Here is an 11,732-nt window from a genome sequence, read left to right as displayed (position 1 = left end):
CTGATGTCTGTTGTGATTTGGAGGTGCTCTTTATTTCTTTTGGTTAACCAGGCTAGCAGTCTTTCAATATTGTTTATCTTTTCAAAAAACCAGCTCTTGGATTTGTTGATTCTTTGTATTGTTTTCTTTGTTTCAATTTCATTAATTTCTGCCCTGATTTTTGTTATTTCTTTTTGTTTGCTGGGTTTGGGTTTCATTTGTTGTTGCTTACCAGTGTGTTGAGTTGCAATGTTAAGTCATTTATCTGTGTTCCGTCCGGTTTTTTGATGTAGACACTTAGAGCTGTAAACTTTCCTCTAAGGACTGCTTTCAGCATGTCCCATAGGTTTTGTTGTGTTGTATTTTCCTTTTCATTTAGTTCCAGGAATACTTTTATTTCTTTCTTAATTTCTCCTTTGGCCCATTCATCATTCAGGAGTGTGTTGTTTAATCTCCATGTGTTCATGTGGTTACTGGGGTTTCTTCTGGTGTTGACTTAAGCTTTATTGCATTGTGGTATGATAGAATGCATGGAATTCTTTTATTATGTGTGTACTTGTTCTTTTGAGTTCCATGTCCTGCATTGTCTCTAGGGGGTTCTCACTGTGCTCCTCTAGAGGATTACTGGTATTTGGTGGGGTTATGTTATTTTGGTTTTTCATGTTATTATTTTTTCTCTGTGATTTTGACATATGAATTTCTTTTATAGTTTCTGTTTCTTGTGTGAGACTCAAGCCTCCAAGTTTAGGTCTGCTTCTTTTTTTGAACTTTATGTGTCTTTGTGGTTTACTTTTTGGGCATGAAAAGCTGGTTCATCTAAGCTTCCGGTTCTTTCTTTTGATTTTATATTGGAGTGGCCAGATTGCTTTTGTCTTCAGGAGTTCCCACAGAGGCCCAAGTCAGATGAGGATCAGATGCTCTCAGGCTTTCTCCTAAGGTCTGGATCCCTCCAGGAAAGATGTTGTCCCCAGGAATTTGGAGATTGGACTGGCCTGGGAGAAGGGCCCAGGAAAGATGCTGGTCTCAGGCAGGTGGTGGCCGTGCCACCCAGAGATGTAAAGGGAGATGGGGGCGGGAAGAGGCCCCTTGGGCTCCTGGGGACTGCAGAGAGGAACTGGGTTGGTCTGGATGCAAAGTATCAGGAAGCAGAGAGGTCAGCCCCCCAGGAAAGAGGCTGGCAGGTTGTGCAGCCCAGGGAAGCAGAGGGAGGTGAGGGCAGGCCCAGACCCAGAGGGCTCCTGGTGACTACGAGAAGGAACTGGGTTGGTCTGGATGCAAAGGATCAGGTAGCAGTGGTGGTTCTCCTGTTGTCTGGGGTGCCAAGACAAGGAATGGAACAGCACCCAGGGTGGGAGGAGAGACCGGTGGGGGCTATGGGAGGGTGAATGAGGCTGGGGGAGTCAAGGCGTGGAGGACACGATCGATCGACTTACCCAGGAGAGAGGCCGCGGGTGGTTCAGGCCCAGGGAAGCAGAGGGAGGTGAGGGCAGGACCAGGCCGAGAGGGCTCCAGGGAGAGAGGCCTGGCAGGTTGTCTATTTTTTTTTTTAATTTTAAGATTTCTTTTTTAATTATGTGTCTTGTGTGTGTATTTGTGTGTGGGGGGGGATGTGTGCAAGTAAGTAAGTGCAGATGGTCATGGAGACCTGAAGACATACCCAGTGTAGGTTCTGGGAACTGAACATGGTCCCCTGGAAGAGCAGTTAGCTTTTAACCACTAAGCCATCTCTCTAGCACCTCCATCTTATTTTTTGAGCTGGTCTTCTCACTGAACCTGGAACTTGCTGTCTTAGCAGGACTGATTGGCCTGCAAGCTTCTGGGGTCCTTCTGTCTCTCCTACCCCAGCATTGGGATTACAGGCTTGTGCAACATACCTGGCTTTTACCTGGGTCCTGGGAATGTGGACTCCGGTCGTCATGCTTACAGCAAGTACTTTACTCACTGACCCATGTTCCCAGCACCAGAATTCTTTATTCTTGTTTTTTTTTTTTGTTTTTTTTTGAGACAGGGTCCCCAGCTGTCCTGGAACTCACTTTGTAGACCAGGCTGGCCTTGAACTTACAGAGATCCTGCCTCTGCCTTCCAAGTGCTGGAATTAAAGGCGTGCGCCACCACGTCAGCCAGAATTCTTTATTCTGTGTTTAACTTACCACAGTGTGGTAGGAGAGAGATGCTCAGTGAGGAAGCAGTTTGATACAGACTGGTGAAGGGTTTTCTTCTTGTTGCTTTTCTCTTCTGCTCAGTCTTTCAGCAGAATTCATTGCTGAAAAACAGCTGCTGCTCCTAATATTCCTTCCCTGTGTAGAGGGGAGGTTGTTTTTCATTGAGAGCCTGTGGCCTCAATAGGATGTTTCTTTGTGCTAGTCATTCACTTTCTGCCGTTTTATAAACTGTTTTAGCATTGTTGATGTGTAAGTCAGTGACTCAGAGTAATGACTGAAGTAGATAATGAAGGAAACATTGAGATTTGAGAAGAAAGCTAATGTACTGCTTAAGGTGTCTTTATTTTCAGTATGTTCCAGTTTGAAGGAATCTCAGTCCTAGGGCAGTATATAAATAACTATGCTATGGGAGTTAAAAAATGTGAATTAATAGGAAGCTATTGAAAACAAGGTTATCTAGAACCAGAGCAATTTAAAGAACAAAAGTAGCTAAGTGTGGAGGACTGACTAAGCCCATGTGAGCTCCTGTTTGGGTAACTTTTTATTTTAATTAACTAATTAGTTTTGTTCTTTTTGAGACAGGGTCTCCCCGTAGCCCCATCTGTCCTGGAACTTGTAATGTATACCAGGCTGTCCTTTAACCACAGAGATTCGCCTGCCTCTGCCTCCCAAGTGGTGGGATTAAAGACGTGTACCACCATGTCCGGCTCAGTAGTGTTTATTGCATTTCATTTATTGTGGGAGCGTGTGTGTGCCTGTGTGTGTGCCTGTGTGTGCTCTCATGCATGTGGAAGTCAGAGAACAACCTATAGGAATAGGAGTCAGTTCTTTCCTCCTACCAAGTGGGTTTTGGGGATTGAACTCCGGTTGTGAGGTTTGGGACAAGTGCCTGTCTGTACTCTCTGAGCCGTCTCACCACTCCCTGAAATGTTGTTTTAGTTACCTATTTTCTTATGGTAGCTCAGATTCCAGGGCATGGCATGTCAGTCTTAGAAGGCTCTCAGCACCTGGGAGACTAGGGAAAGAGTTCCAGGCCACCCTGTGCTATATAGCAAGAACTTGTCTCAAAAATAAAACAATAGAGCCAGGCGTGATAGTGCATGCCTATAGTCCCAGCACTTGGGAGGCAGAGGCAGGCGGATCTCTGTGCGTTCAAGGCCAGCCTGGTCTACATAGTGAGTTCCAGGACAGCTGGGCCTACAGGGAGACCCTGCTTCAAAAAGACAAAAAAAAAAAAAAAAAAAAAAAAAAAAAAAACAGAAAAAATTATTATGTATGGAAGTTCATACCTCTAATTCCAACATTTAGAAAGCTAAGGCAGGAGAATTGATAGGTATTCAAGGCCAGTCTGGGTTACAGTTTGAGACTCTGTCTCAACAAAAAATAAACAAGCTGGGCATGATGGCCCATGTTCATAGTCTCACTTTTGAGAGGTGAAGAAAGGATCAAAGTCTTCACTGCATAGTAATTTGAGGCAACCTTAGGTTCATAAGACCCTGTCTGAAAAACACAAACCCTAAATGATAATAGAAGTCAAAAGACTGATAGGACAAGTATCCCTTTGATCCCACTGTTCAAGAAAAGGCACTAATTAGTAATGCTTGCCTTTTTCTTTGGTTTATTTCTGTAGCAAAAAAGAAATCCCTGTGTTTAATTTTACCATCCATGAAATCCACTGTCAAAGGAACATTGGTGTGTGCCCTGTCTGCAAGGAACCATTCCCGAAATCTGACATGGACATTCATGTGGCCACAGAGCACTGTCAGGTGAGCCACTCATTACCCAAGGTGTGCAACAAGAGAGCATATTGTCACAAATCGATTATGAATCGATTCTTTCTTCTTATCCTAGGTGACTTGCAAATGTAACAAGAAGTTCGAGAAGAGGCTTTTAAAGAAGCATGAGGTTAGTCTTGCATTGTAAAAGGCAGGAGTCTCTGTGGGGCTAGGACCTACTGAGATTACAGAGCCACATTCAGAGTGAAAACATGTTGGCTGAGTCTTTGTTTGCCACCAGCTCACATACAGACCATTTCTCAAAGCCAGTTTGAAACTTTGACTGACTCTTACCAGAAGTCACGGCCTGACTCTTGTACTCTCTCCTTAGACCTTAGTTTTTTCCTTTGGAAGCAAGTCTGTCATTTCTGCTGGGGTTTAGCTATCAGTCTTTCTGAGTGTGAAACCAGCTCTGTGCTTGCCAGTTTGAAGCAACCTCTTGAGCACAGTCCCTTGCTTTGCATGCTGTAATTTTGTTTTTCCTTCTTTAAAAAAAAAATTTATTTATTTTTATTTATTTATTTATTTATTTTTTGGTCCTTTTTAGACAGGGTCTCCCTGTAGCTCCAGCTGCCTGGAACTCACTCTGTAGAACAGGCTGGCCTCGAACTCACAGAGGATCTGCCTGTCTCTGCCTCCCGAGTGTTGGGATTAAAGGCATGCGCCACCACGCCCAGCTCATTTAATTTATTTATTACGTCTGTGGTACATGTGGTATGTGTGTGCTATGGTGCACATGCAGAGATGGGAGTGTCCTTCTACTATGTGGGTCCTGAGAATTGAACTCAGGTTGTAAGGCTTGGTAGCAAGTGCCTTGACTTGCTGGACCATCTTGCTGACCCTATAGCTCATTTTACATTTTTTTATTTACTGTTTTTATTTTATGTGTTATGAGTATTTGCCTACATCTATGTGAGTGCACCTGTATTGTGCAATGCCATGGAAGTCAGAAGAAGGCATCAGATTCCCCTGAAACTGGAATTAAGGACGGTTCATAGCTGCCATGTGGGTGTTGGGAATCAAACCTGGGTCCTCTGCAAGAGCAGTCAGTGCTCTTAACTGCTGAGCCGTCTCTCCAGCCCCTAGTTCTTACATCTTAAAAAAAAAAAAAAAAAACATAGCAGGCAAAGGAGACTGAAGTAGTTACTTTTTGCTTTCCTTGCCCTGTACTGAACTCCAGCCTCTCTTGAATGTGTATAAGAACTGCCTCATTGCTTTGTCTCATTACTTTGTAGGAGACTGAGTGCCCTCTGCGACTTGCTCTCTGTCAGCACTGTGATTTGGAGCTTTCTGTTCTCAAACTGAAGGAGCATGAAGATTACTGTGGTGCTCGGACAGAGCTGTGTGGCAACTGTGGGCGCAATGTGCTTGTGAAAGATCTGAAAACTCACCCTGAAGTTTGTGGGAGAGTAGAGGAGGAAAAGAAAAATGAGGCTTCTCCTAATGCATATGATGAATCTTGGAGTCAGGATGGAATCTGGATTGCATCCCAACTACTCAGACAAATTGAGACTCTGGACCCACCTATGAGGCTCCCTGGAAGGCCCCTGAGAGCTGTTGAATCAGACCATTTCCACAATAGGACTGCTAGCCAGAGGAACATGACAGCCCATTTTCCAGTTCAGAATAATCTGTGTGAGTTGTGTTTGGGATTAGGAAACTGGGGTGATGCCACAATCCCAGGGAAAAGGGGGAACAGGACTTTGGGGCCAAATAGATCTTGATTCTGGAAACCTAACAGTATCTGGGTAATGCCAGAAAGGATATGAACTTTCCTATACGGTGGGAATAATGGAACTTAATTGCTCTCAGATTGCTGTTAGGATTGATGGTGATGGAGTTGATGGTGCTGTACGTCTCCTAGGCATCTGCAGTTCTTTCTGTGGGTTAGCTCACATAGTACACACAGTGGTCATGAGCTTGAGGGAAGGGTCAGCTTAGATTGGAGTTCAGGTGGTCTGACCCTATGCTTTCAGTCATTCTTCCAGAATGCAGAAAAGATGTGTGAAATATTTAACCTAGTGCCCATCTCAGTTAGAGCTGAGTAATTTTATTTATTTAGGTCTTTTTGAGACAGGGGCTCCCTGTAGCCAGAGCTGGCCTGGAACTCACTATGTAGACAGGCTGGCCTTGAACTCACAGAGATCTACCTGCCTCTGCCTCCTAAGTGCTGGGATTAAAGGTGTGTGTCACCACGCCCAGCTTTAAATTCATATATGATCATGATGGAGTATTGCTTCATTGCAGACTTCATGTTCAGATGCCCCTGAAAATAGAGAGCCCAGGAGTCTAGTAGTTAGTCTTACCATTCTGTGTTAGTCTTGACAGCTTGTTAGCCATGGATCTGAGTTGAAGGATGGCAACATCTCTAATGTGTTTAATGTGTCCTTTCTCAGTTGAAGAACAAGAAAGGCAGGAAAGGAATAGAAGCCAACAGCCTCTGAAAGAGAGTGGAGAAAATACTGCAAACTTAGACTTCATGTTGGCCCTGAGTCTGCAGAATGAGGGCCAGGCTTCTAGCACGGCAGAGCAGAGCTTCTGGAGGGCTGTGTGTGAGGCAGATCCAGCTCATGGTGGGCCCTCTTCTCTGAGTGAAATAAAGGGTAAGTTTGTTTATTTTGAACTACTCTCTATAATTTTTGTTAGTCTTACATTATATAACTCATGTAAAATTGAAATAGTGGGCCAGCAAAATGGCTTAGTGGGTTAAAGCACTTGTAGCCAATCTTCCTGTCCTCAGTTCAGTCCCTGAGATCCACAGGTGGAAGGAGTGACCTGACCTGTATCTATCCTGTGACTTCCACACTTAGAAGCCCATCTCCCCCATAAACGAATAAATGCAATTTAGAAATAGTGTGTGTCTGTGTGTGTGTGTATGTGTACGTGTATATGTACACACACCTTTACTCCCAGCACTCAGGAGGCACTCTCAGAGTTTGAGGCCAGACTTGAGTACATAGTGATTTCCAGGACAGCCAGGGCCACATAATGAGACACTGTCTAAAAAAATATGAATGTAAATAAATGAAATTAAATTGAAATATTTTAATATAATTTACCTTATTCTCACTCTTTCTTAAAAGATTTTATTTTTATTTATTTTTGGTTTTTTTGAGACAAGGTCTCCCTATAGCCCCAGCTGGCCTGGAACTCACTATGTAGACCAGGCTGGCCTTGAAAGTCTCCTGAGTGCTGGAATTAAAGGTGTGTGCCACCATGTCCGGCAAAAGATTTTATTTTTTATATTTTATTTATTATTTTTATTTTATGTGTATGCATGTATTGCCTGCATATAGGTAAGTGCACCCATGTGCTGCAGTGCCTGTGGAGGACAGAAGAGGCCGTCGGATCCCCTGGAACTGGAGTTACAGACAGTTGTTAGCTGCTATGTGGGTGCTGAGATTCAAACCTGGGCCTTCTGCAAGAACAGTCAGTGTTCTTAACCACTGAGCTATCTCTCGAGCCCCCAAAAGATTTTATTTTTAAATTTTTATTTATTGTGTGTGTGTTCTCTGCATGTATGTAAATGTGCCACATGCATGCAATGCTGGCAGAGGCCAGAAGAAGGCATCAGATGTATTAGAACTGGAGTTAGGGACAGTTGTTAGCTGCCATTCGGATACTGGGAACTGAACCCAGGTCCTCTACAGAGAGCAGTCAGTAGTTTTAAGGTGAACCATCTTTTCAGCCCCAAGATTTGTTTGAGTGTTTTGTCTGCATGTATGTGATTTTTTGTCTGCATGTATGTGCACCACTTGTGTGCAGTGCCTGTGGAGGCTAGAAGTGGGTATGAGATCCCCTGTATCCCCTGGAACTGGAATTACAGTTGTGAGCCACCAAGTGGGTGCTAGAACTCCTCTTTAAGAGTGGCCATTGCTCTTAATTACTGAGCCATCTCTGTAGCCCCCACCTTATTTTATTTTTTTGTACCCAATTTACTTAAAATTATCATAACAATCTACATATTCCTCATCTGTGTTCATCAGCTTAATATTTCTCTACACTTATGGGATGTTCCTCACTTGTACATAATGTTTTGTAGAGCGTTTTGTTATTGTTTAAATTTTGCATATTGGCACTTTTGGAAAGTCAAGCCAGTTTTGCAGAGCATTTCTCCTTAGCTTGTATCTGTTTGACTGTTTTTCCATGTTTAGAGTTGGTTTTTTTTTTTTTTGGTCTTTTTGAGAGAGTCTCCCCAGCTGGCCTGGAACTTACTATGTAGACCAGGCTGGCCTTGAACTCACAGAGATCTGCCTGCCTCTGCCTCCCAGGTGCTGGGATTAAAGGCGTGCGCGACGACACCCGGTTCACTGTTCTGTCAGGTGTGCGTGTGCTTTGTTGGTGTTTCTACATCATTTTTAATTTTTTTTCATTTTTCATTTTAATTTAATTTTATGTGCATGACTGTATTGCTTGCATGTATGTACAGTGCACCCATGTCATGCAATGCCTGCAGAGATCAGAAGGCATTGGATTTCCCAAGAACTGGAGTTTTAGACAGTTGTTAACCACCATGTGGGTGATAGGAATCAAACCCAGATCCTCTGCAAGAGCAGCCAGAGCTCTTAACTGCTGAGCCATCTCTCCAGTCCCTATTTTTTTTTTTGAAACAAGGTGTCTCTGGTCTCGAATTCACTGTCTTCCTGCTTTATTTTAATGTGGGCTGAGGTTATAGGTGTCATCACACCAGCAATTCTATTCTTTCTGTTTTTATGCTTGTGACTCGTTATGGCATGCTAATATTCAAGTTCTCCCTTTGTTACTTTTATTTCTTTTCTTTTAAAATGTGTCCTATTTCCAAGCAAAGTCTTTTCCAAACTTTAGGATTTTTATTTTTATTTTTTTTGGCAAGATTTCCTCTTACCTGTCTTAGAATTTATATTCTGTACCTGGTCTTTTCATGGCAGAACTATATCCCCGGGTCTCCCTTTAGCCACCACACCAGCTCTGACATCACTTTTATGTAAAACACTCTAAAGGGATGAGAAGGTTGAAATGGAGTTGTGTTCATGTTGAGTCTAACCATGCAGTCCAACCCTCAGGTGCAGCTGATGAAACTATGCTGCCTTGTGAGTTCTGTGAGGAGCTGTACCCAGTGGAGCTGCTCATTGACCATCAGGTATGTTGAGAATATTTGAGGGCTTCAGATAAGAATGTAGCAGGCCATAGTTCATGTTACAAGCCACATGAAGTCTTGAGCAGACATTTGGTACAATGTCTGTGGTAGGAGTGCACCTGTTTTTTTACCATGGTGTGGCTGGCACATGGGTGTGGAACTCAGCCCTTTGTTTTCTCTTCCTCAAACTTAGATTCAAATGATCATTCTGCCTCAGCTTCCCAAGTAGTTGGGATAACAGGCACACATCACTCTCTTGGTTGCAAGGGAACCATATTTTCCCTCCATACTCCCTTGGTCTGTCCAATTTCCTTTGACCTGGTCCAGCATTTCTAAAACTGCTACATAGTCTCTTCTGTGGTGACAGAACATACCTTGCTTTTATGAATGGGGTAACACACTTCTGTTAACAAGAATAATAAAGAATATTATGCCCTTTTATTGTATGGTCATGGGAAGAATCTTGAATTTTTCAAAACTAATTTAAAAAGAGCAATCATATGAGCACAGTATAAAACAACATAGAAATGTGCAGAGTAAATGTTGTAGCTACATTCTCTGGTCCTTTTTCGTATTCCTCAATATTAAGTGAAACTAATAATATCTTTACTTGTAGAAAATTCTTTTTTTTTGGTCTTTTTGAGACAGGGTCTCCCTGTAGCCCCAGCTGTCCTGGAACTCACTGTGTAGACCAGGCTGGCCTCGAACTCACAGAGATCTGCCTGCCTCTGCCTCCCAAGTGCTGGGACTACAGGCATGCGCCACCACGCCCGGCAAAAAATGTTTTAAGAATGTAGTTTTTCCCTAACCTGATTATTTAAATCTATGTTTTTTTGTTGGATGATAGACAAGCTGTAACCCTTCACGTGCCTTACCTTCATTGAACACTGGCAGCTCTTCCATCAGGGGGATGGAAGATCCTGGTGTCCTCTTCCAGAACTTTCTACAGCAGGCTACAAGTAACCAGTTAGGGTCTTTAATGGGCCTGAACAATTCACCCTCTGTGGAAGACAGCATCATCATCCCCTGTGAATTCTGTGGAGTTCAGCTGGAAGAAGAGGTGCTGTTCCACCATCAGGTGAGAGTCCCTGAGGTCCTGTCCATTTGTCTCCATGCTGATACATTGGAGTGAATTTGAGGCTTCCCCAAGGCAAGGATGCTGCTCAGCCTCTGGACTATATTCATCCTTATCTCGACACCACACGTGACTTCTGACCTTGCTCTTTGGAGCTATATGAGGTAGACAGTGCCTCGAATCCCTGCTTTCTAGCAGCTGAAACCTCATGTCATAGATTCCATTTGAGCAGGTGTGGAGGCCTTGCCAGAGGAATGAGGAACCTCCACGAGGTCATTGATGTGCCTTTCTGAGCGTGCAACTTCTTCTTTGAGAGTATTTCTGTGAGACCTGGGCTGGAGCTCTGACTTTGCCCTGTGGTTGACTGTGGCTATATGCTCCTCTCTGGGACATCTGTAAAGAAGGGAGCTGGACTAGAAGTCCTTTTCCAGTCTAGAATCCCAATCTAGTAGAAGGACCCCCCGTCCCTGGCCCCTGAGGAGCCAACATTGCAGGCATTTCTTTTGTTGTAAATTTCTGAAGGAAGATTTCTGATTTTGAATCAAGAAGTAGATAAGTAACTGCTCTTTGTCACAAGGAGAGACTGGAATAAGCCACCACACAAATAGTCCAAACTATAAATTGATTTTTCTAAGACCTGCTCTTGCTTCATCTCTGCTCAGAGCAGAATGTGCTTCTGTTAGTGCCTTGGAAGATTCCATTCCAGGAGCTGGCTTTCTCTTAAGAGTCCAGGATTTTCTTAGTGGTTGTCAAAGCCCCTTCCAGGTGGGGGTATTCACCCAACTGCTTCCCACTATATCAGGTACTCATTTTGTTTGTTTCTTGTTTAGGACCAGTGTGACCAACGCCCAGCCACAGCGAACAACGATAGGATGGAGGGCATTCCTAGGCATGATACCCAGCCTCAAGAGACCTCACCAGAGCTGCTCAGGAGGCGTGCCAAACACCAGGGTATCAGTGGGGCTGAGGCTAGGCAGCAGGCCACTGCTGGCTTGGTCCTCCTACTTCTATCACATCTGCTGCTGTCTCCAGGGGCTTACCTATATCTGAAGTTAGCATGCATGAGGGTCCCCTGGGGAAATCTTCTGAGGCTAGCTGTTGTCTCACCTTAAACTGAGCTATCCTGTATGTAGATAGGGTAATGGCTTCGGGGACACCCATGAAACACATTTATAGTCAGTGCTATGGTGAGTTGTGAGTCTCCTGTCTGTGCCTTAGTATTGCCTATGAGCCTCTGACTAGGCAAGTAAACTGTTTTTGAAACTTACCACTGCAAAGCCAATTAAAAATTAGTTATTAAAGTTTGCTTGCACACTTACTGAATAGTTAGGAGGCTATATTTGAGGATTAGGAAATCGACGTGTAGAGTGGACTAAGTTTAGTTCTCTCCTGGAACTGTGAGTTCCAAGAGCCATCAGTGGGGAGCACTTGTCTTCTCTCCAGAATTTTTTTTTTCAAGGAATCATTTTAAAAAATATTTTATTTATTTTTATTTTTTGTGTATGTGTGTATTGCCTGCATGTCCATGTACTCTTTCTCTGATTGTTATTGGTATATAGAAAGGCTACAGACTTTTGTAGGTTAATTTTGTAACCTGCCACTTTACTGAACTTGCTAATAATTTC

The 11,732-nt window shown here is 43.5% G+C and overlaps 1 protein-coding gene across 4 annotated transcripts in view; it reads left to right on the top strand.

Moving 5' to 3' along the window:
- Trafd1 (TRAF-type zinc finger domain containing 1) overlaps positions 1-11,732 on the top strand; it is a 23,933-nt gene that overhangs the window by 9,594 nt on the left and 2,607 nt on the right. For all 4 annotated transcript variants that reach the window (XM_008847512.3, XM_008847511.3, XM_008847513.3 and 1 more), the window contains 7 exons: positions 3,772-3,907; positions 3,993-4,046; positions 5,152-5,551; positions 6,313-6,519; positions 8,959-9,035; positions 9,880-10,110; positions 10,938-11,058. In XM_008847512.3, coding sequence (XP_008845734.1) covers positions 3,772-3,907; positions 3,993-4,046; positions 5,152-5,551; positions 6,313-6,519; positions 8,959-9,035; positions 9,880-10,110; positions 10,938-11,058 — 1,226 coding nt within the window. The remainder of the gene's footprint in view (positions 1-3,771; positions 3,908-3,992; positions 4,047-5,151; positions 5,552-6,312; positions 6,520-8,958; positions 9,036-9,879; positions 10,111-10,937; positions 11,059-11,732) is intronic.

Source organism: Nannospalax galili, unplaced genomic scaffold (genome assembly GCF_000622305.1).
Source record: "Nannospalax galili isolate Female #2095 unplaced genomic scaffold, S.galili_v1.0 scaffold120, whole genome shotgun sequence".
Taxonomy (NCBI): Eukaryota; Metazoa; Chordata; class Mammalia; order Rodentia; family Spalacidae; genus Nannospalax; species Nannospalax galili.
Note: the sequence above shows the minus strand (reverse complement) of the source record. Positions and strands in the feature narration are given on the sequence as shown.